This window comes from Varanus komodoensis, unplaced genomic scaffold (assembly GCF_004798865.1).
Source record: "Varanus komodoensis strain SLA01 unplaced genomic scaffold, ASM479886v1 scaffold1, whole genome shotgun sequence".
Taxonomy (NCBI): Eukaryota; Metazoa; Chordata; class Lepidosauria; order Squamata; family Varanidae; genus Varanus; species Varanus komodoensis.
This window is the reverse complement of record NW_025335268.1, coordinates 67,104,789-67,129,939: the sequence shown is the minus strand read 5'-3', so window position 1 is coordinate 67,129,939 and position 25,151 is coordinate 67,104,789. Positions and strand designations below refer to the sequence as shown.

Below are 25,151 nucleotides of genomic sequence, written 5' to 3'. Positions count from 1 at the left end.
TAGAAATGTTATAATAATAATAATAATAATAATAATAATAACAACAACAACAACAACAACAACAACAACTAATTTCCTCTACCATAACTCGTCCCAATGTGAGAAACATTAGACAGCGCCCTATTAATATGGATACAGTGTAATTGCATAAGGTGATATTATTACTTTTAGTGACATATTCTGAAGCTTTTTTTCTAAGAAGTAACATTAATATGTTATCTATAATGAAAATGTTCAAAGATAAAATGATTACTTCTACAAATGCAAATAGTAGGCTGTTTTCGGTCATCTTCATCTGCTGCTGGGCATGGTTTAAGCGGATGCCAAGTTCATCCCACTTCTCCTTCAACAACGACCCTAAAAAACAAAACAGAACTATATTGAATGCAAACAATAAGAATGTAATACAGAGGTTTATGAAACCACAACAAGTATTCCGCATGCTACAAAACCAGTCTGAATTTAACAGATGTATTATGCAAATTTTTCAGAGTCACAGATCAGGTTCTGCAGATTATATTCCAGCAAATAATACCTTAAACTGCTCTAGAAATTTAATTATTTAAACAGCCACTGCTGTTTTCACCCTATGAAATCATACCAGCAGAACCACCAAGGATCAAAAACAACGTATCAGGGAAGTCATATGATGTGATCAAACAATAATTGAGGCTTGGGCAATTGGAACACAGTATTTTGAAATTTTCAGACACAAACCTATGCTCCAGGAAACTGGAAAACAAGCATAACCCCCAGTAATTTATACTTCTTTCTGACTTGCTTGTATGATGTTCTTCTGATTAGACAAAGGGATGGTGACAATGCCTTATCTTTTATCAGTATTCTTAGAAAACTAGCCACTAAGATAGCAGTTCCTCTATGGTTTTCCCTTTCCCATTTCTCATCTCAGAATATTTTCCTCCTCCTGACTCTCCAGCCACAGCATTCAGTCTACTTTCATCTGGGATAAAGTGTGGACTATTTTAACACCACCTCCTATAATCTAGTCAATCAAGAATAATTATGTGACAACATCTATTTTTATAGTTTTACCATATTGTTCATTAGATTGTTCAGTGAGACTTACAAGAAGGCCCCAACAGTCTCCTGGCAAGTCACTGATTAGATCCACACCAACTTCAATAATGCTATTGAACAAAGTGTGGCCCACCTGATGTTGCTGGACTGCCATGTTTGGGAAGGCTGGTCTAGAGGAGCACACATTTTCCATTACTGGTATTGACCATTCACATAATTGTGCCTTTGAGACAGCTTTCTCCAGCCCCGCTCCACATCTTGCTTCATCTGAATTCTAAAGGGAATCATACCCACTAAAAATGCTTTACAACTCTATGCACACTGAACGCATGATCCACCCAACTTTGAAAAATATTCAAATGTCATTGTTTTCAATGCTAAGTTAAGCACCTAAGTAAATTTTCCTTTGAAATCAATGGGATTTAGCGTTTAACTTTAACTAGATTCTGTTCACTATGATACAATTTTTAAAGGACAATCTTTAAAAAGAAAGTTAAGAGGTGCCTTACCGGATGCAGTTTCTTTAGTTTCCTTAGTAATAGCAGATTTATGAACATGCTGCATCAGTTTGAGAAGATCATGCCACCGCTTTTGTCTGTAGCATGTTTGGATATGCCCTAAGAAAGTCTGATTTTGCTTTCTTGAAAATGTCTGTGCAAAAAGCTCTTCAAATGATTCTCTCAAGGGCATCCAAATCAATTTGTTATCCACTGGCTTGTAGCTGTAAAAATATAAAGAAACAGAAGACAACAAAGACATGTTTTTGGGGGAAAAAAGTATCTCCCCTGTCCTGTTAATTTTTCTAGTTATACAAAAAATAGTGAAAATGTTCACCCTAAACTGCACACCACCTTCCCCTTCTATACTTCAATATCTCCTTTTGCCCTGTGGTTGTGCATTTCCCCCTCTTGTTCTTCCCAGTGTATTTGCAAATCTGCTTGCTATGCAACGGTGGTTGCTTTTTCAAGAATACTTTTTTGTCAAGGAATTCATCCTTCCTGGCCAGAATGGATGGAAAACATGCACAAATACTATTACATACAAATTTCTGCAGTACCCCATAGCCAACACATCCTGCATGGTTTATAATGCAAACACGATACTTCTAATGCATCCAGAAAGTAAAAGTCAGTTTCTAATAAATGGGAGATTGAATAAGTAGCTGATTAGGGCTATAAACACTTTTAAAAACTGGCAGGAAATAAGATAAAAGGAATGCCTTTGGGGAAAATACACTTGTTCACACCTGGAGAAAATTCAGTGAAGCACTATGGAAAACAAATAATTATGAAACAAAGATTTTTTTAAAAAAATATTCGTATTTGAAAACCATACAGAAACCTTGCCTCAGTACCTGTCTATACAGCAAGTTTTAACAAGCAATGCTGGGTGATACTACCAGGCAGCTGGAGAATGACTTTACAAACTAAAGTGAGCATTTCATGAAACTTTCAGTATCCGTAAATGTGAAAAATGTTAACGCTTTCTGTATCTATGCATTAGTTCAACAATCAGAATCCTGTTAGTTTGAAACCAGTCTGTCTGCTGTCCAAAAGAGTATAGTATGTAAAATACTTTGGCAAACTCCAAGCCTCAATTATGTGGATATATCTTCCCCTGAAATCAATGGCATTCCAATGTCTGTGTAGTGTAAGGTTCTTATCAAGAAAAATACAAATGGCAGGAAAGGCAAGATACTGGGTATAGCCTTAAGTTATAGAAGTGGACTTATGCTAATGCTACAGGACTTTCCCTCCTACTCACTGCAGCATCTAGGCCCACCCCTCAAATCTGTTCTAGAGTTTCTCTCATCCCTTCAGAGAAGATGGTGGGAAGGACAGCTATTGGGAGAAAGTGGAAATGGCACTACTGATGGAAGGTATTTAGTTAGCAGGACGCACTAACTGAATACATCCCACTGTACTGAGAAAACACTGCAGACTCATAAGGCTGATCAGATGACTAATTGCAATGGTTAAGAGAATTGTTAAGCCACTTACCCTCCTAGAAGATCTGCAGTATCACTCTGCTGATTCATATTGATAACCTTCAAACTGTGTCCTTGAAACAAGAACAAGCAGAAAACACACTGAATCACTGCATGAATGACTTCTTGATTCTTAGTGTAAGTCCCCAGATTATACTACATTTTACCTGTGATATGGGCCAGGTACTGAACAGTAGATGTTTTACCCGTCCCTGTTTCACCCACCAATAGCACAGGTTCTCCTCTGTCAACACACACAGCAAGCTGCTCAATTAATACTAAAGATGGACGTGTGGGTGCAAAGGTCTGCTTTTTCCTGTCAATACACAGAAAGGTAAACATCTTCAGTTATCAATACTTCGTATGTTATAGCTGCAACATCTCCAAGCCAATTTCAACAGCTAATTTTACAAATATATTATTTCTCTGACCAGGTTTCCAAAACACCCAACTATAGATGACAAAAAATATTGCTGTGGTAATTACAAGCATATTACATAATATGAAAGCAAATGCAAAGCAAAACGACTACAGATTACATTATTTATGCCACTTTCTTAATTTTCTTTATTTGGATTAAGTGCATGGGTTTCTGATTCAGATCAGGAATGACACTTCCAAAACTCTTTCTCACCCCACAACTCCATAGGAGTGAAATACAAGCCATCATTCTTTAATCCACCCAGAAAGGTGTTAAGGGAAGCTTTGAACCTCATTTCTGCATATGCAAATTGGAGTTCACACACTTACTCCAAAGACAAACAAAGGAGCTACACACTATGTCATTAATGTAACATGTAGTTTGGTCTGCAGTTTTGAAGAATGTCACTAAAATCGTCAATACCTTTGCACAAGCAGTTTATGTGTTTGCTTCCGAAAGAGCCGGACCCTTCCCACAGAAACTTCTTGCTCTCCTATTACAATTTCAGGCTTATAAAGTTGACAATAGTATTCCGCCTACAGAAAAAGAGCGCATGTGGTTAGTTCTGCTTACTAAAACAAGTACAAGCAGCAGCCCAGCGCCAAACGCGTGACACAGTCGTAGAATCACATTGCCAGGAGTTTGGGCCAGCTTTTGACTGATTTTTGATTGCCAATAAAACTGGTCCATGACACATTACAAAGTGTTTTGCCATTTACTCTCTGTTTCAAGAGATTTTAGGCATGCAGAACTGATGTGCAAAAAATACAAGATGACAGTTAGTGGGACATCTTTAAATTTGAGACTTGACGTAGGATACTTTATCAGCCCCACAGACTGCATGTGGTACTGAACAGGAGTTCAAGAGCCATACACAAACCAAGAGAGGAGTATCCTAGGGAAAAGGGAGGCTAAATCCTCCATAAAAGCAATCTCAGATCCTTCAGGGCCATTATACCCCTGCTATCATTAGTTTCATAGAAACAAATATTCTGGTTGCTTTATGGAACCTAAGGGAAGGAGTGGCTTTAGCTTCCTCCCCCCCCCCCCCCCAGAGATTCCAACTGGGATCAGCGCCTCAAAACTACTAATAGATGGGCTGGATCATCAGTCTTTTCCCCACAGTTCAGCTAATCATATAAGCTCCGTGCACCTTGTCTGCCCACACCTGCCCGAAGCACTGGTTTTATTTTTTTTCAAGCAGGCAAAACATGTGCAGAAACAGAAAATTGATGAAAGTACCTTGTGCCTGGTAATGTTCAATCTGCTACCAATGATCTCTGTCATTTTCAATCTACTGCTTTGCTTGGATAGCATAGCTGTGAAGCAGTCCAGTGCCTAGCAATGGAGGATAATGGGGTGGGGAAAATATTTTCAATTTATCTGATTTGAATTTAAGATACTACTTTCCCTCAATACTTGACCCCCAAATAGTAAAAGAAGCAACAAATTAGTAGCACGCCTAAATGATGAAAGCAAGAAAACATAGCACTGGTATTTATTGAGAACATTCCTTCTCGGTTGGTGGGCAGAAAGCATCCAATAATTGCCTAGGAAAAGCAGGGACCATAACACAATTTCTGGGTCATACACTGGTCCCAGACTCCCTCGATCCAGTTCGGCTGGTGGCTACAGCTCAGAGATAGAAAAATCACTCGCTCAAGACTTGGAAGAAAATCCAAAGTGAGTAAACAGTTTGACCGAGGCAAGAATTATATAGCAGCAGAAGGTAGTAGAACTACCTGGGAAAGTCTTGGCTCTGTGGACATAGAGGCAGGCAGTCAATTTAGATGTGTATAGACTCATGGTGCTTTTTGCACACTATTCCAGAAGCAACTTTCTTGTTAAGTACACATGTTCTATACTCCGGGCTGCAGAAAGCATCCAACAATGGAATACGCAAATGCTAAAGTTCAATTAAAGAGGAAAAACACTGAATCTATTGCACTATACCTTTTGAAGGACTTTCCTGCCAGGAAACTGTCTAATGAGGGATGTTGACAACGGTATAATGTCTAGTAAAAGGTACTGGATTTGCCCAAGGCTTGGCATCGCACATCTTGGCTAAGAATATATTGGTGGGCTGTTGGACTGGTTGCTGACCTACCTGAATGTGCTTTGACTTTAAGAGGTTTAGGAAGAAGTGAAGCCTCATATACTGAACATCTGCATGTTTTAACCACCTGGTTAGAGTGGTGACTAAACTCTCTTTCCCAAAGAGGTAGGGTAGAAAACTCATTTTGATAGTCTGTAGGATTTGTGCTGATACACAACATGAACATTTTGACTCATACCTCATGAAAAATATTCAGTGCAGTAGAAGAGAAAGAACTATCAAAGTTGAAAGCAATCCTGTTGCACCAATTTAGCAAGTCCCTAAAACAGAAGGAAAAATTATGAGCCAGCTTTTCTTTCATGCCTCCCGATATACAGTTTAACTGTCTGGTTGTTATTCCCCACCCCCATAGCACCAACTCACTGCATTGAGTTAATGCCTTCTCACTAGGAATTTGGCCAGTGCAAATGGACCCCAACAAACTAGACGCCAGTTGTCTAAAGAGAATTTGCTTTCCCCAAGCAAAATTATCCATCAGCTTAATTGCATTTTAAAATACCTCAGAGATAACTCTCTGCCTTCTAAGCTTGGCCTTTTGTTTTCAGGGAAGTGCAGTGAGTCTTCCATTGTGTTGTCATCTGTTGCAACAGAGCTTTCAGATAGATGCTTATCTCCAGTAAGCTCAATGTAGATGTCCAACAGACAATCTACTACAGTGTCAAGTTTAGGATAATTCCTCTGAAGAATCTGAAACAGGGAATAATTGACTTAATATTTGTTAAGTCATATAACTCAATAAACTTTTATCCAATGAAAGCCACTGTTTTAAACATGCACCAAGAAAGAATTCCTGCTAATTTCAGTAGCATTTGATTAATGGCAAGTGCAGGCAATCCTGTCAACTAGACACAGTGGAGGATCGGAATTACATCTACCTAGTTGTTCACCATGGGCTGTTTATGTGTATGTTGGAGAGTCACATATGAATAGCATGTGCACACATGTGCTTATCTACCCACACAACCTACGCGCATATGATCTGATTGCCAAGTGTTGAATTTCAGCCATGTGACTTGAGCCTCTAGAAGTTTCCAAGTAGGCACCAGTCAAAATATAATGGCCATGTTTATTTAACCATAAGCCAGTGATAGATACCACTCCCCATAATGTATAGCTGAAAAATGTCTAAACTGGCTCCACACGGTGGTCCTAAGTAGCACAGCATTGAGTTTATTTTGCAAGTCTCTTAAAACAAGAGTAAGAAACCTTTATCAGTCTGAGGGCTGCATCCCTCATGGGTAAACTTGCAGAAGCTGCATGCCTGTAATAAGCATGGCTAAAGCCATATCTACCTTTCACACAAATCTGTCCATACCCGCCCCCATAACAAATCTGTCTACACACTACTGTTCAGTCTTTTAGCCCTCCACTCCTCTGGCAATCCACACGCATTCTCAGTCTGATGGATCCACCTTACTGCTCCTCTGTTACCCTTTCCACAGCTGCTTTCATTTTTTCTCTCCTTTTCTCCCCTCTGCCTTCACTTCCACAGGTTCCAGTTCTACATTCTGGCCACGTCCTCCTCTGCTCCTTTGATTGAAATTTCATATTCAGTCTTGGCTTTCCTAAGAAGACTTAAGAGAAGCCATACTGAACCAGACCAAGGGTCCATCTAGCCCAGCGTTTTGTTCACACAGGGGCCAACCAGCTACCCATGGAAGACACAGAAGTAGGACGTGAGCAGAACAGCGCCCTCCTGCCCGTATCCCCCACAACTGGTATAGGCAGCCATACTGCTTCTGATACTAGAGGCAGCATTTAAGCCTCGGAACCAGTAGCCACTGATAACCTTCTCCTCCATACATTTTTCCATTCTCCTTTTAAAGCCATCCACCACTGTGTCTTGCAGAAGTAGATTCTTCTCACACACACACACACACACACACACAACTATTTCCCAAATACTTAACCTCACAACGTATGTAACTGTAATCTGGTTATTTTAAGAGTCCAATATCTTCAATATCTATATAACCTTTGGAGACCAACAGTGTAATCCTATACATGACTACTCCAAAGTAAGTCCCATTGAATTAAATAGGATTCAGTTCCTGGGTGAGTATGTGCAGGATTGGAGTTATTCCCAGGCCGGTATGTACAGGATTGATTTAAACTGTTATTTTAGAATTTATTCTAGTCCTCAACATTTTTTGCATCACATTTTCAACTGTATCCTACAAGATGGGAAAAAAAGTTCTTTTTAAAAAATGAACACTTCTAAGGATAGGAAGTTTGCAGAAAAGCTCTGAAAAGGATCTTACAATTCATTCATAAAGTCATGGTTCGTCCCATCCTCCCTTCCCCTGCCCAACTTACCTCTTTGAGTTCAGCTTTAGACATGTTATCTAGCCGAATTTTCATCCAGTACTTGTCTAGGAGAGCAGCATTGCTATGCTGTTGTTGGTACCAACCACCACCATAACTGAAGACTCTAAATTAATGAAGCCACAAATTTAGGTCTATAGTACTGGAACATGAAAACTATTATACTTCAGCTCCAGGCTAACCATTAGTTCTCTAGGGTTTACTCATTCCAGCACTACATCCAACAGAATCAAAGCCCCAACTGATACCAATACAGGAAGTCTGAACTCACCTACTATAGTCTCCTTCCGATTCTCACACTTTCATTTTACACAGTCCTTAAATAACTGAATAATAAGCTACTGTTTACAATTCTCCACATCAACTTATGAAACATGCTATCTACACAGTACATTCCCCAAATATAAAACTATTTATACACATGCAATTTGAATAATCCTCAATGAAAGACAAGCCAGTAGCATCTGCATATTATGGATGAAAGGCTGAAAAATGGTATTTGGCTACTCAGTAATGTTTATACTGGACCTAAGCACAATTTTAACTCAATTCAAATTAATCTTATGTTTCAACCTATCATTTTTCCAACAACGCAGTTGATCTATAACCCTAACAATATAAGTCCTATTTAAATTTGACCTACCATAATGAATGGGGTTGAAGTCAGAGCAATATTAGATACAACCTATGCTTTTCTATTATTCAGTAATAGAACATGAGGGTCATGACGGACCAAGGGTCCATCTAATCCAGCACCCTGTTCACACAGTGGTCAAGCAGCAGCCCACAGGAGCCCATAAGAAAGACATGGGTGCAGCAGCACCCTCCTGCCCATGTTCCCCAGTACCCAGTGCACATAGGCATATTGCCTCTGATACTGGAAGCGGGGCAAAATAAAAATGCCCACCTAAGTTTGTATGTGCAGCAGCACTGTAAATATAATCAAACTTCATTTCATGAACCTGAAAGTCAAAGGGTACCAAGTCTGATACACATATTTTCTTTTCTTTCTTCCCCCCCCCCGCCCCCCAAGACAGGACAATATGGGGCAGGAAAAAGTTCACAGTAGGACTAATACTAGGTCTTGTCAGTAACTAGTAGTATTATTTGTGCAAAATAGTATGTTAGACCTAGCTTGATTCAAGGGTTAGAGCTTTTGGAATTCGCCTTTAAATTTGCACATGATCTTACAACTTTTTTTCACTTCTATTTTTATGAATTTACTGCATGTTCATTGTCAAAAGCATCCATGACCTAGGCTCCCACTTAGCTTTAAGAAGGCTATATTGTCTACCTTCTTGTTGCAAAAAGATGAAATCCAGGAGCTTTTTTTATACAGTCACTTCGTCCAGGAATCAATAATTCTCCATTTTCCAGAAGAGGAATTAATACAGAGATCTAAGGAACAAAAGCAAGCAAGCAAGCAAAAACACAGAGTATCATTTCCAGAGGTAGTATCTAGAGTGGCACAAGCAATTTCTCTCCTAAAACAGGACTCCCACCTCACTTTTCCTACTGAAGCTCCTTATATCCCACACTGCTAGAGAATGCAGGAAACTGCAAGACTTTTTTCTGCCAAACCATGCATAGGACTGCACTTAAATAATCTGATTACTACTTTTTTCTTTGCAGGTATTGATTCTCAATTTTCAACACTGCCATCATGTAAGTCCATGAGAGAAGCTAGAAATGATTCTGATCCAAGTACAGCTACATACCACATCAAGAGGGGCATAATCTATATCTTCCAGAAGTATCCAGCGCCCTTTGCTGACTGCTTCTGTTAAGGACCCTGGTTGCCAAACGAACTCCCCTGGTACATCTGTACAACGATACATGCCCAGTAATGTCTATCAGAAAAGAGAAAAAAACAAGCAAGCTGTTTAGATTTTATTTTAACCTATTCATGAAAATACGAAGATTTCTGATGCGCAATTTATTTGTTTGTTTTCTTCTATATTTGATATGCTGGAATCCACAAAGCTTTGGAACATTTTTTGCTAGGTAAGTATAAAATATATACCTTCTCAGGAAAACATTTCACAGAATCTGGTATTCTAACAAAAGTCAGCAACTGGTATTTAGATGCAGCAAAATTTTCCTATGTAATATGAACTAAAAAATAGATGCAAAAAAGTAACAACCCATTCAAGGCTCAAACCTTTACTGAGCACAATTTTCAGTTTTAGGAAGACAAAATGTCAACTTTAGGGCAGTAGCAAGAAAACGATATATACGTGGGTAGTCCAACTTGCAGGAATATTTCTACCAGGCTACTCCTGCTTTGTTTAGATGAATCCTTTACACCAGAGGTGGCAAAAAGTAGATCTCCTGAAGTTTTGAACTCTGAGATCTCAGAGTTAATGTCAATACAGTATTGACATTAACCACGCCAGCAGTATGTTATACTACAAAATATTTGGAAATCTATCATCTGCCAACCTGTTTTGTATCAACAGGGAAAGTGAATTAGTAACAGCAAGTGTGGACATAAACTTGCTTCTAATACAAAAGTAATGACTAAATTATAAATAATTACTAACATTTGTTTCATTTTTGCAGCTGGAGGGTTCCTCATACCTAGTCCATTTAGAAACAGAATATTTTTTCTAAAAGACGCTTATTCATTCTTGTCAATCTACATGGCTTCTACAAGTTCAAGATCAGCCTAGGCATTCAATTCTATCTGTATAAATGTTAGATAATGTAATAAGATGGCTAAAATATGTTTCTTATTACCTTACTGTCAGTTTGATCCCCCAGTTGGATTTTCAGAATGTGAGGTGGCTTTGCTCGTCCAGTAAGCGCAGCCAGAAACTCTACTAAAGAGGTTTTGCCACATCCTACTGGCCCTTCAAGCAACACTGCATTTTGTGAAGATACAGCCATAGCAAGGCTTTGAAGATTTGTGCAGGTAGACTTCACTAACACAAATCGGTTCAAGATGTTTGCCTGCTGGGATAGAAACAGCAATGTTTTCAAGCGGAATGCGCTGGAATTATCCATCAGAGAGGAACAGTGTATAAAATAAACCAAGGATGAGAAATTTCTGGCTCTTCAGATGTTTTGGTTTACAACTCCTGTAAGGCTAGATAACATAGCCAATGGTGATAGATGAAATGAATCACAGAGGAGCATACCTGGAGGACCACAAACTGCTCAGTCCTGTAAGTGTCAAGTTACTATTTAAGGACACAATCCCATGTATGTTCAGACAAGAAAAGTCCAACAAATCCTAGCATGCCGTGCTAGGAGTTTAAAGACTTGTTTTCTGTCTAAACTGGCATAGCATGGTGCCTTAAAGCTGCTGGGGATGGACAAGAAGCAGACAGGACAGGTAGAGTTTTGCCTGCTTCTCTTGAAGATCCCCCTGAAGCCACTATTTGCCCTCCCCATCCCAGATTCCATTTATTATTTGGATACAGAGAGGCATAATCAAGCAATCAAAAAAACTGAATTGAGAAAGAGACACGCACAATTGTTAGAAGGCACTGAGATCACTCCCATTTCCTGTGCTTGCTACTTTAAGAAAGAAGACAACAGTACTGGCATCATGCCTAATTTCAGACCTCTACTTTTGGTTTCAAAAATTCTACTTACTTGAAAGTGTATTTTAAGTTTTGTTTGGGTTTATCAAAGGGAAACCCTCTGGGAATCCCACAAACACCACCTTGGCTTCCAGGATGGAAGAAAGATGGGATGTAGATATAATAAATAATGCAATATTAATGTGCTCACACAACACTGGGTCACCAGACAACTGTTTTTGGTATGGCTTTCAAACCTGTATGCTGCTTCCCATTTCTGCATCTTCAGACTAGACTCCCAACTCCATTGTGAAACTGTCACCTTTTTACTTTACTTTTCCCTTCTGCCCTAACTCCTTAACAGATGACCAAGTGATACTAAGCATTGTTGGGAGGGGGATGCCTCACTCTAAAAGAGGGATGCTGAACCTTAGCTTTTAATTATCATTTGATAAGAATAAGACTTGTAAACATCAAACCATGTATCATAGCCTACTAGCATTGAAAAAATATCCCATTCCTTGTTCTAGTCTATCATTTCTTGCAACGTTCTTCGATAATATGGCAGAATTCAAAGCATCATCAGATTAGAAAAGCTAGCTTGCTTGCTTGCTTTCTTTCAAGGTACATTTGCTGTTGACATCTCTAGGACACTCTATCTGAATGCTGCTCCCTGGCTCCACAGCAAATGTTTCCTTCCAAGAATAATTCCTTCATAATTTCTATGAAGGAAATTTCTATTTTTTCCTATTTTTCATTGAGAAAGTAGTTCTGGATTATCAGAGATGGCCTTTGAATTCCACACTGCTTGCTCTTGCAGCATACACAATCTTCCCTCAAAATTGTGTATTCAGACAAAAATGTCTACTATTGTTTGCAACACTTCAGAATAATTCTAATAATTCTAATTCCATCTGCTCAACCAGGTCCACCACAAAGTAGATTTTGCTGCACATATCACTTACTATTGTCAGATCGTTATCACTGTCAGTATTTTAAAAATTGAAATTAATCATCCTCTACAAATGTTAATCTTTGAGCTGCCCTTTTATGCTGATCGGTCTTCGATCCAGTTGTGACTCTCATTGATGGGAGAAGGGAAGGCAATTTCCACCAATAACCCTTGCAGCCCCACCAAAAGTGTGAGTGGCACAGCAGTTTCAGGAGGAAGGCAGGAATCAGTAACATACAACTAATCAATCATGTACTTACATTTTCTTGGGGCCCAAACTGTTGTCTAGGAAGCAGCACTCCACATACTGCTACTACCTTTGAAGAAAGGTCAGCAGATACTAGCTGTCCCTGAGTGTACCGCAATTCCCCTTCTTTGTCCCAAAAGGTTAAGTCTGGGTTGGCCAAGACCAGACCAGACTCGACATTCTGCATCCGTGATTCTTCCAGTAGCCTGTCAATATCACACACATTTGATACAGCATTTTTAACATGTACAGTCCACTGTACTAAGCAATATAAAGTATGAAATGAAAACACACACACCAACATGTAGAAACGGCTAAAACAAACTCACTTCAGTCTGAAATGTATTAACTCCTCTGGATTAAAGATCTTCTTCAGGAATGATAATCGATGATCATCATTCATACATGTTACCAGTGCAAGACAGCTGGCAGTATACCTAAAAAGCAAAAATGGTACAATCAACATTTTGTCTCAGGACTAAAGCATTAATTTCTGTGCAGAAATTCAAACAAGTTTCTCCATTTCTCTAGGCCAGCCTTGCCTGCCTAGTCTGGTGTCCTCCAAACTGTTGAACTACAGTTCTCAGCATTCCAGACCATTAGCCATGCTGGCTGGAGCAGTAGAAATGAGAGTACAAAAAATCTGGAGATGTTGGAGTTGGGAAGGCTGCTCTAGGTCACGTCTTCAAGAAACAGTATATCACTGATGCAGATGACTGCACACTGACCGATGTGAAGAACTGTTGCTGTAGTGGGATCATGACCATTTTCTTATTTTTTTTCTTTTGCGTTTATGCTTGTAACAGGTGAAAGAATGATGGAAAGGCAAAGAAAGAATGCATGCAAAAGAACAGGCACAGAAGAAGCACGTCCTGCATTTTAAGATTCAGTAAGTTAAAAATTTCTGAACAGAAATGATGAAAAATTAGGAAATACAGGAAATATAGGCAAATGCAGTTGAGAGGTTGGAAGTTGACTTCCTACCCCTCCTTCCTGTTCATGCAAGTTGACTGATTGTGGTAATTTGATCTTTGAGGATCCCTTTTATGCACTCATCACAGACTACCCCATTCAGAAGGGTCTCCCAACCCTCTGTGTATCATTTCTGGGAAGCTAATGGGCCTGCAAAAGGGGGGGAAGGAGCAGGGGAGTTTGCTTCCATCAGGATAGCTGTACACACCTAAATGTACACCCCACCCTACCTTCTTCTGGAAAGGTGATAGCATGTATGCCTTTATTATTTTCTAAATCTACTCTCATGTGTTGGAGAGACCTTTCCAGAACAGAAGAAAGTCCAAAAAATGTTCCCACTGGACTGAAAGGGTGAAAGATTTGGGACCCAGCTATTCTAATTATCTCAACCATGATCTGAGCTTTTAGCCAATGAAAAACCATGTATTACATCAAGTTTAATAAAAGATAAAGGGTTAATTTACAATGTTATACTCCTGTGCTGATAAAAGCAGAAATGAATGGCTCCTGTAACAAAATGGGGGGAAAACCCACAGATCAAACTTGTTGGATTTCTACAAGATGCCTACATAAAGAGTACTTTCACAGTTTGGGCCCACAGATTGTGCTTCACCAACCCTTGCTATGCTACAAGTCAAGCCAGCTCAAGGACTTTGATCTTTGAACTACTTCACAATTAAAAAAAAATCTGCTAAGGAAATCTGTGTTAAAATTGGTTAATTTGCATAAATCAGAACATGAAAAAGTGGGCTTAGCATTATTTGCATACAACTGGCTGATCTGTGCATATCCGATCTGAAAAAGCACATTGCCTAACACAATTTGCACAAAAATTTACTTATTTATGTAAATTAGAATGTGAAGAGCATGTGCTCCTGATGTGATTTAAGCAAACTGTACTAGGACCATATGCGTTTTGCATTCCAATTTGTACAAATTGGCCAATTTTATCCACAATTTTAAGTTTATTTTTATATGTGCAAATCATGATCCATTTTGGCTCACTTACGATAACTGGATTAGAAGGCAACAGGAAGTCTGTTGAGCTCCAACAAACCAGATTTTCCTGTTTTGGTATATCTCTGCAGTTGCCTTACTTCAAGTGCGCACAATGGACTCTCAGTAAGCACACACACTATGAAATACACGCATATATAGTGAATACATTTATTATTCATTCATAACTTTACATACTGCTCCACATTAATGAGATTCTAAAGTGGTGACCAATGAAAAATAAAAGAAATAAAACAACCCTATTAAACATTTTGCTTTTAAAAAAAGGATTTCAGTAAGACCTGTGGATAATCGATCAAGGAAGGCTCTTTGGGATACAGATGTCTTCAGGAGAAGCATTTTTTTATGCTTTTACCTATATGGTTTTTTTTCAAAAGTGTTCTTCCAATTATCCATTTAAATGATCCTCTGTATCTGTCTTCTGGGCTTAAAAATCCAATTCAGTTTTGGTCAAGTCATTCTCTATCCCGATTTTTATGTTATATACCTCATAAGGAATCTTAGGAGGACCAGAAAATGTAACTTACCATCGCACTAAAGTATCATGACTCCTCAGTAAGGGAACACAAACACTCCAGTCCCACATTTCTCTGAATACAGATTGTTCTTTTTGAAGAAATTTGTAAGCTGCTTCCATGAGATCCCTTAATTTCATCCGCCGGCGCCCATATCGAACCACACTTGCATCTGAACTCTCCAGAAAGAGTCTTTGGAACACTGGTGCTGTCTCTTTAAAGTATCTCAGAGCAAATCTACAAGAAATGAAGACACTGTAAGTAATTCGAGCTGAAGCCAGGTTCTTATCTGCAACAGTAGCTGCCACAAATATTGGAAGAAATTGAGCAAAGAAAAAGTACAGCCCCTATGAAAGTTAAATTAAGCCATTCATTGTGGTAGATTGTATTTCTAATGTAAGTAAAAATAAATAAATATCAACACTCCTAAGTTTTATTTTTCCAGGAATTAAAGCCAACCTGCCCATTGTAGGGAAAAGCAGTCATAGCTGGGAGTTAAATAACATTTTGGACTTGGCACTTAAAGGACAGCCAATAGGCATCTGGTTCTAGTTCTAATGTGAATTTTAAATATTAGAAAAAAATGAAGCAATAGTAACTTTAAGCTTTAAGATTTAAGCTTCCCCCCGAAGCAGTCTTCTTCCTTCATTCTAACAGAAATGCATAGATCAGTCATGTAAAATTCTTTGTTCCCTAAAACACAAAGCCTAGGTTTTATGTCCCTTATTTTCCAATATTATGCATCTTAACCACATTTACTGGGAAAGGGGATAAATAAATGATGTGCAAGACTTATAGAAAGATGGGATGAAGGGATAAAACATTTATGTAGTGAATAAAAATAAATATGAAACTATATGTAGTGACCGATCAGTGATTGCAACAGACAACATAATCAAGTTCGGCATGTGGATACTGGCTCACTATAGGATGCTCCCACCAGAGGTTCCCCATGGCTAATAGAAGACTGTAACTGGTAACACACAGGCTATAATTTCTGTAAGCTTACATAGCCTATTGCTATCTCACACTCTGTATTTCACTAATTCATTAGTCTGACAGTACCATGCCTGTACATTTGACACATATTGTTGCAGTAACATACAACCCATTATAATTGGATCAGTAACAGTACTATTCAATCCAGAAAACAGGTGGCAAACCACAAACTGGGCTCTTTCCTGTAGGGCAAAGTGTGCAGGCCCCATCTGTGGTGAGACCTGTGTATTGAAGTGTCTCTAATCTATTAATATGGTAAAAATCAATTCCTACACCATGTATAGCTATGACCTATCAAGCAGACATAACTGGCTATTGCATGAAGCGGCCTCCAGTCAATTGTCTACCTAGAAACAAAATAGAAGCACATGACTTACGGCATCACATCATGATGATCCCCAATAAGCTTGCTCATTGCCACACAGAGTCTCTCATGAAGATCATGGTTAATCTGTCCACTAGATTTAATGATTTCTGCATTTCTTTCCAACAAATCTAGCACGATTGGACGAAACTGACGGCCAATTAGAAGTGTGTATTCTTTATCCACTAATAATTGTGCTAAGGCACTGAGGATGCACTGACGGTCCTGCTGACTCCATATCTGTAACAAATGAAATGAAAACAAATGTAAGTTCCTTCTGTTTAAATTTCCACAAAAAGGGATCAAAACTAAACGTTCAGTTAGAGAAAAATCTAAAAAGCAATAATGAGAAGGAAGGCCTTTTACATGCACTATCACTCAAATATTTCTGTTACTCACCCTTTATCCATTCTAGTAAGAGAACAGAAACTGAGAATTACTAAAATGAAAGAAATGCAACTTTGTCTTAGCAATGTTTACTTGGTTGCTGACTATGAGTTCTTAAAATGTAGTGGCTATATTTCACAGTGGCTAACATAACACAGTGTTATGCTTCTGCACCTCATCTCTCATCATGTTCATTGGGGGAGTTAATCTTTAGATATTTTGCACGACAATTCCCATAAGCCACAGTAAGCATGGCTAATGGTCAGGAACTCTGGTAATCTAAAACATCTGGAGAGCACTAAGTTAGCTATGCCTCACATAGGTTAAAAGCTTAGCTAGTTGGTCCTTAAGACACTGGATCTGTTCCTTTCCTGTCACTGCTTTTCTCCCTACTCCTAAGATATAAAGTATTTTAGAAGCATACACTTAACCCACCCTAAATTGCCATGATAAAATGGGCTGCATTTCCAAATAAATCAATCAATCAATAAATAAGAACGGCTATAGGCAAGAATCAGACTGTATCATACAACTACACATGAAGAATTGCATACATTTGAGTGCTAATATTATTTTCCAAGGATGGGCTCATATAACCAAATTTCTCTATAGAATTATGTACGCAGGTACGTAACTGTGAGGAGAATTTTCAGCAGCTGCAGTGATAGACCTGGCTACTGTTTACCATATGCATGGCCTCGTTGACATGAATCTCTTTTTATTGTGTCCCTGAAAAATTACAGCATGGAATATTCAGTAATATGAACCAACCCACAAAGATGGTTTTTAACATTCTGCCAAGTGGAGTTTGTGTTGATTCTGCTTGAATGTATTTATTAATTTGACAACAATCATATTAATTTAATTCAGGATTACTACCTGCCCACACAGTTCTATTTCAGCCCCCAGTATTTTCTGACTAGGTCCCATCTAAGAAAAGATAGAAAGGTTTTCACATGAATAGATCCTAAGCTATTGTGCAACCTCATTCTTGTGTAGGGAGGCACTCAACAGGGCTAGAGCCTTGGACTGCTTCTGAAAACAACGAACTGATATATAGTACTGATTATAAACAGACGTGAATACTGCACCCAAAGGGTAAAAATATGATTTCTTTAGCTACTATACATAAATAGGGCTATCCCCTTATCAACTCTGTGAACCGATTTACAATGATGAACTGTAACACAATGCATGATGTTGGGTGTGAGGCAAAGGCTCTAGTCTATGAACAGAAGGAGCTCTTTGGATACAAACTGATATATGGTGCATATTGCACATTATGAAGTACATTTTTTCCACTCATGTTGTCTGCTGCTGCCAAATTTTGGTCCCTAGTAAAGGGCTTTTATGTGTGAATGATTTTCCTTTGGGGAAAGGGAACTTAGCAAAGATTTGCTTCCCTGTAACTTCAAGCCATTTGCTCTAGCCCTGTCTCCTGGAGAAAAGAAAAAAGTCTGCTGTATTTTCAGCACGGGAGCCTTTCTGATATCTGAACTGTCTTCCTTTAATCTTCTCTAGGCTAAACATACCCAGCTTTCTGAACTCTTCCTCACAGGATTTGGTTCCCAGACCCTTCACCATCAATCACTCTTCTCTGAATATGGTCCCATTTATCTGTCTTAAATGTGGTGCCCAGTACTGGACACAGTTCTCCAAATACAGTCTCTCTAATGTAGAATAGAGTAGAATTGTTACTTCCTGTGATATACAATTATGCCTCGTAGATTGAACAATTCTAACATCAAATGACCCAGAATTCAAACGAGATGAGATAAAATTGCTCTGCTGTCCAAACAATGCTTCTTAAGTTCAAAGTGTAAGTGAGGTCAAAAAAATGCAATCGCAGCAAAAATGTCATCAACTGTGTGTCCAAGTCGGAAAAAAGCCCTGATGTCCTGAATTGATTTACGACAAATAACTTCAAGTCAAAACGAGATGAATTGATTCAAGTCAAAACCAATCAATTGGTTGGAGAGAGATTTAAATACATCATAAGAATGATGTTTTCCAAGAAATCATCCATTCCACACCTCTTAGGTTTTCTCCAGTATTTGCTTTCAGGTCACTATTTGAACAAAGACAAAGGAACTTAAACCACACTTCCAGTTCTCCAGTTAGAATGCACAGCTAATGAGACAGTGCATTCTTGGAGAAACTTAATACCATTACATGCAGTAGTATACATCACACCAAGATAATTACATATGTGTTCATCAAACAGGAGTCTTCATGTGGCTTTCACCACACTTATCCCCAGCAAAAGTGCTATGTATTGACAAATAAATGAAATTAATGTTTGAAAGCCTGAAGATTACAAAAGCTCTCTATTTAAAGCTCTGGAATGTAAAGACTGAAATTTAAACCACATTCAAAACCTAACTAGCTCCTCTTCACATTGATCTTAAAAGTCAGCTTGAGCAAGTTATTTAGAAAATTTCTAGAATACTCTGCTTTGGAGCTTAATTTGGCTTCCTTTGAAATTATTGTTGAATAGAGTTAAACAATTTCTTCACCATGTTAAATAAGGTGATGAGCCAAATTAAATTCCAGGACATAACCTGCTATACACAACTTTTCAAGACCAGTAAGAGAGGAATCCCTAGTAAGAAAGGCCATTTTTGAATGTGGTTTTACATTTCAATCTTCACAATTCAGATCCATCTCTATAGAGCTTTTGTAAGCTGGAGACCCTCACACATGTCAATTTTTTAATACACAACCAACGTTTTTGCAAGTTATAGAGAAAAAAGATAGAAACCTCATGCATTTTTACATTTGATGAGCATACATGCATTTACTTTAATGTGCATGTACCATGAACACAATACATAATACCCTATCCACCATTATCACACTTTATCCCATGCAGATGTACTTGGCACTTACAATGTTTGAAATAAATTGAATCTCTTCTAAATACTTTCCCTTGTGAGGGATTACAAAGAACCTTTCCCCATAAATGGATGTTTCTGGTCACAACTACAGCATTCCATTTTTAAGTGATACAAGATTTCATCCAAAAAGAGCAAACCGTATTTTTCTGCCACCCAAAGGCAAATGATGAGAATGGTGTATTTGTACCTACACACAAATTTGTAAATACAGAAATACTAGCATTGTTCCAACTAAGCGAAGAATCTTCCAAACATCAAGAGATCTTAAATAGGGCAGTTTTTACTCGCACCTGAAAAACTGCCTAAATGTTCTAGCATCCCGCTTTTTCTACCATAAGAACTCACGAACTTGCATATTTTTTGTGGAAATGGGATCGGTCCTTATAAAGGTACTGCTCAACTGCAGAAGTTGTATTTCACCCGCGTCATGGACCAACCAGATTCCACAGCCAAAGCGTGTGCCTGTTTTTACTCTTCGAGAGCTCTAACAAACTGATGGCGCTTTAAAACACTCTTTGACGTTCAATATTTTATCATCACCAGCAGCAATCCTCTTGAAGACGAAGAAGCTGAGAAGTAGGAAAGACGAATGGAGAGGACTGTCCACTCCTCCCCCCCATTACCCAACGCCATCAGAAGACAAAGGGGCAACACGCAGCTTGCCCACCCGCCTTCTCCTCCTCCTCCAGCCAGGCAACCCCCCCCCCCCAAGGCAGGCAAGGGTGGGTAAACAGAGGTGGATGGGTGGGTCGGTGGGTGCCTGCGGGCGGGCGGGCGCGGCCGAGGGCGCGTGAAGATGGACGGGCAGCCCCAGCAAGGCAAGGCGCACGACTTGCCCCTCCCCCGCGGCATGTCCACCATTCCCCTCCCCCCCCCCAGTGCGGAGGGCGAGGAGGCCGCCGCTATTGTTGCCCTCCCACCTGTTTGGCGAGGAACCTGCTGAGCTCGCCGCTGCTCCTCTCGCTCCTCTGCACCACCAGCTGCAGCGGAGCCGCCACACGGAGCCGGAGATGCTCCATCCTTGGGCGTTCTCGGGGGATCCTTCGGCTCGAGCGCCCCTCTTCCCAGAGACGGGGGAAAGGGGTGTGCGCCCGCCCGACCGCCCGCAGCCGCCGCCACCCGCTAGTATAAGCGCGACACGTGGGAAAGAGGAGCGACTTTCGTTTTCCTCCTGACTGCTTTGCGTCATTTGAGGGCGACGCCAGCCCAAGGTTTGCCTCCTGGTCGTCGAGACTCCACTTGCCTGACTCTCAAGCAACAAAACTACCCGCCCCATCATGCACGGCGACACCCAGCCGAAGCAAGCGGGCGTAGACGCCTTGCAGGGCGCTGGAATGGAGAGGATTTGCACGATTCCTCACTTTGCTGCGGCTTGAAGTTGCGCGGGCTGGCTACTTCATCAACAAAGATCAAGTTAGCGCCAATTCTCAACGCATATGATACAAAGTTGTTATAAAGGATAATCTATCAAATTCAGTCCCTATCTGAAATAAGGAGATTGTGATATAGCTCTTGTGATCCCCAACTGTAATATGCGGATTTATTACATTTTAATCCCACCATTACTTGAAGGAGTTCAGGATGGGTTGACAGCAAGATCCTTTCCCATATTAACCTCACAATAATCTATTACAATAACCAGACTTCGTAGCACTAAATTATGCTAAACTTTTTCTTCCCGCCCCAGTTTTGCTTAACATCTAGGCAGAAGATTTCTGGAGAATTCAAAAGCTTGTTCACTATTTTGAGATATTCTAATTAGTCATAATAACATTATTGCCCTACTGTGATTTCTAGGGAGTTGGGCTGAGATATGGTGACTAGCTCAAGTTCACTCAGAAAATTTAATGGCCAAGATGTTTGCTTACTTTAGATTACAGCAGCTGTCACAAAGTTACATTACAGAATTGTAAACCGCACATTTTATCTCAGCCGCAGCCCTCTCCAACCCTCAGTATAGCTGGACTGCATTTTGGCTTGCATTAACCATGTTTTACAAATTTAAACAATATTTTTAAAACGAGATGAATTATTCTAATAAGTTCAGGTAATGAAGTAACTATCACTTTAGAAGTGAATGCATGATATGTCTTAGGGGCACAAAAGTATTTAAGTCTGTGAATTAAAAGTAAAAGATTTTAAAAACATTCCCTGATTCTCATAGGAATGTTGATGCAGTTTAGACTAATGAGAGACAGAAGGGAGAAAAGGTCTAAAGTAGGTTCTACAGATTTTTGGCTTACAAGTCCCATCATTCCTAGCCAGCAGAGCCAAAGGTGAGACCAAACTTCTGGAGGGTTGCAAGTTGCTCACCATGTTCAACCCCTGAGGAAGGCATAAATAGCAGTCAGGGCCAAAATACATAGGGCTACTCCTTAGAATGAACCTATTTATTTTTTCAGTGTTCTGAGACTTCATCTCTTCATTCCAGTATACTTTCATCCAGTGCATCCAATGCATCTGATATTATGGACTTGAGTCCAGGAAAGCTTGCGCAGTAAAATAATAATAATAATAATAATAATAATAATAATAGTAATCACCATCATCTTAAAACTGTTTTACAATAGGTTAACTCTGAAAAATGGGACTTAAATGACTACATTCCTTGTACAGTATTATTATAATCCAAAACTGGGCTGCACAATTCAAAACAGACTAGAAAGTAAGCCCTATTAAATTCAGTAGGACTCACTTTCAAAAATGACAGTTAGGATCAGTTTGCACAAAGATCCTTAATAGGAAGCAGCTAAGAACAGAGTCTTGCTTAAGGAGATGCCCTGGGAAAACGCACACACTGCTACTAAATGCCATCACTGTAAGGAACATTAAAAACAGCATGGGATAGTAAGGTAGGCACCAATAAATAGTACAGATAGCTTGTTGTTGTTGTTTTTTTGAATCCCAGACATTTAGCTATATTTGACTAAAAACTTAATGAAATATTTAACCAAAAACTGGAATATGTAAAGCTGCAGTTTTATTTATGCTTGACTACATTAAACTCAGTGGGTCTTTCCAATGAGTAAAGATAGGCATATAGCATCTAGACGCAAAACTTTTTAAAAATCTGCTCTGTTTACAAAAATTGCAAAAAATTAGTGGTCCAGTTATATAACTTGGGTCATCCTTATTCTATTAGCTTTTGGGCTGCTAGACAGCTATTTAAAAATGTACAGATGCAAATCATTTCGTTTCAGGTCTGAATATTACTTGCAATGAAGATGTGTAAAGGCACCTTGAAGGCTAGCAGTGCAATCTGAGGTATGTTTATTCAGAAGTAAGTTTCACTGTGTTCAATGGAGCATATTGCCTTGTGGATAGCATCACATGGTAACATGTATCACATGGTAACATGCATTATGCAGCATAAGCTTTACTGTAAAATCCTATGTATGTTTATGTAGAAGTACTAACATATTTAACTGGATTTACTTGCAGCTCTATATAGGGCTGATGTCTTAAGAAATTCCATTTTGTCAAATGTATGAAATTTAGCCTTAACACCCACAAGGGTTTATAGAAAAACACTTAAACAGCAGGGCCCAGTTTAGTTTCTCTAAACCAAAAGTGAAAAATTTATAGCCCTTCAAATGTTGAATAGAACTCACATGATTCTTGATCAATTCTCATGCTGGCTGGGGCTGTAGGTATATACCTGCCAGCTGACGATAAAACTTAAGGTATCTGATGTAATGGTCTCAAATAGTTTATGGCAGAGGAAATCTATATGCATATTGGTTTGGCATTTGATATTAAAATAGAATGACAGTTAAAACACCAGACAGTGGTGCAGCTAAACCCTAGACATCCTACAATCCTATGCATGCTTAGTCAGAATAAAGTCCTACAAGACATGCTGGGAATTGTAGGATTTTTTCTTTCTAAACATGTGTAGTTTTCCACGTTTTATAGGTGAGGCTTTAGATGGTAATTAGTACCACTTAAAATGCCATCTAAATGTTAGTGCATAAAGAGCTATTTCTACATTCTGTATATGTTCAAATAACACAACTGTTTAACCTCTCCCCCTACAAAATCTATGTTGTAAGCCGCCCCGAGGCTTCGGCGAATGGGGCGGCATAAAAATGTTTTAATAAATAAATAAAATAAATAAAAATCACCTTCTGGGCATGTGCAGATTTGCAATGTGAACTCACTTGAAGTATAGCACTATCATGACTGCAGATACAAAATGGAATGTTGTTGTTGTTGGTGTTGTTAGTCGCGAAGTCGTTATATTACAGCTAATGATTTCAGCGGCTGCTGCTCTCTGGATTATCATTTGAGAGCTCGTAGCCTGGCCGCACCACTGCCCAGCTAAACAGAAGCACCCATTACTACGCTTTAAGAACACCCACCAGCCTGTCATCATCCTGAACTCAGAAGGCGGGCTAAACGTCACTCCAGCGGGGCGGAGCCTTGACGCTTCCTTTTGGCGCCAAATGTTTTTCGGGCGGGGGTGGGGCCTAGTGGCGTCACTACGGGGTACGTGCTCTAGCGTCTCCTGTGATTGGTGGAATCATTGCTGGTTCCACCCCCTCCTGCTTGGCCTGTGGTGGGGAGGGGTGGGGGCGAACGGCGGAGGCACGGGGAGAGCTCCGGTCTTGCGGGGGGTCCCCGAGGGCGTCCGCGAAGGAGGGAAGGCAGGACGCGTCACTCCGGTTTGTGAGAATAAGGGAGGAAGCGGGGAAGGGTGGGGTGGCGCCGGGTCGGGTCGGGTCGGTATGGGAGGAAAGATGGGAAAGTCAGACAGGCTACTGCCGCTCCGTCTGGTCTCCAGCCTCCTTCACTTCTGCAGTACTTTCTCTCCCCCCACGGCCGCCGGCCCTCTATAGCTCCATCCCTTCTTCAGTAAGTTGCCTTCTTTCCATTCCTGCTTCCCTGCCTCACACGCAACGCCATGACAGCCCACCTGCCTGCTCCCAGCCTGTCCCATCAGTACCCCACTCGTATTTCCCCACCTCTGGGAGTCACACACCTTACACACACGTTTCCCCGAGGCCTGGTCTGTACACACGTATAGGCATTTCCCTCGCCCCCCGCTTTTCTAACTCTTCATTCTGCTTCATTTGTTTCGCCCAGTTCAGGACAGCGTTCCTAAGAGCATGTGCAGAGTGATTTGCTATCGTGTTTTGAGGAAGTGCCCCCTGCAAATGTGAGGTTAGGACCTGCAGTCAGCTTTCAGAGGCACTTCTCAAGGTGCTTCTGCGAAATAAGGTTTATTGGGTGTTTACCAAGGAAAGGGCCATTTTGGTATGGCATCCTGACTATTGAGTGCATTCCCTGCTGTTGTTTTTTTCATATCCTTTTCTAGACCAACTAAACTTATTATTTCCCTACTCTTTTTAGATCTGTGTGCTTCTTATCCACCAAAGTAAAATGCA

At 39.8% G+C, this 25,151-nt stretch overlaps 1 protein-coding gene across 1 annotated transcript in view; it reads right to left on the bottom strand.

Moving 5' to 3' along the window:
* Positions 1-20,896, bottom strand: part of MDN1 (midasin AAA ATPase 1) — a 132,796-nt gene extending 111,900 nt beyond the window's left edge. Inside the window, exons 1-17 of the mRNA XM_044430350.1 lie at positions 20,685-20,896; positions 16,494-16,720; positions 15,130-15,354; positions 12,943-13,050; positions 12,627-12,819; positions 10,627-10,842; positions 9,606-9,737; positions 9,182-9,285; positions 7,879-7,993; positions 6,062-6,249; positions 5,741-5,822; positions 4,689-4,784; positions 3,870-3,982; positions 3,193-3,341; positions 3,039-3,099; positions 1,548-1,759; positions 254-357 (exon numbers count right to left, since the gene is read on the bottom strand). Of these exons, the coding sequence (XP_044286285.1) occupies positions 254-357; positions 1,548-1,759; positions 3,039-3,099; positions 3,193-3,341; positions 3,870-3,982; positions 4,689-4,784; positions 5,741-5,822; positions 6,062-6,249; positions 7,879-7,993; positions 9,182-9,285; positions 9,606-9,737; positions 10,627-10,842; positions 12,627-12,819; positions 12,943-13,050; positions 15,130-15,354; positions 16,494-16,720; positions 20,685-20,783 (2,424 nt within the window). The 5' untranslated portion in view covers positions 20,784-20,896. The remainder of the gene's footprint in view (positions 1-253; positions 358-1,547; positions 1,760-3,038; positions 3,100-3,192; positions 3,342-3,869; positions 3,983-4,688; positions 4,785-5,740; positions 5,823-6,061; positions 6,250-7,878; positions 7,994-9,181; positions 9,286-9,605; positions 9,738-10,626; positions 10,843-12,626; positions 12,820-12,942; positions 13,051-15,129; positions 15,355-16,493; positions 16,721-20,684) is intronic.
* Between the last annotated feature and the right edge of the window lie 4,255 nt (positions 20,897-25,151).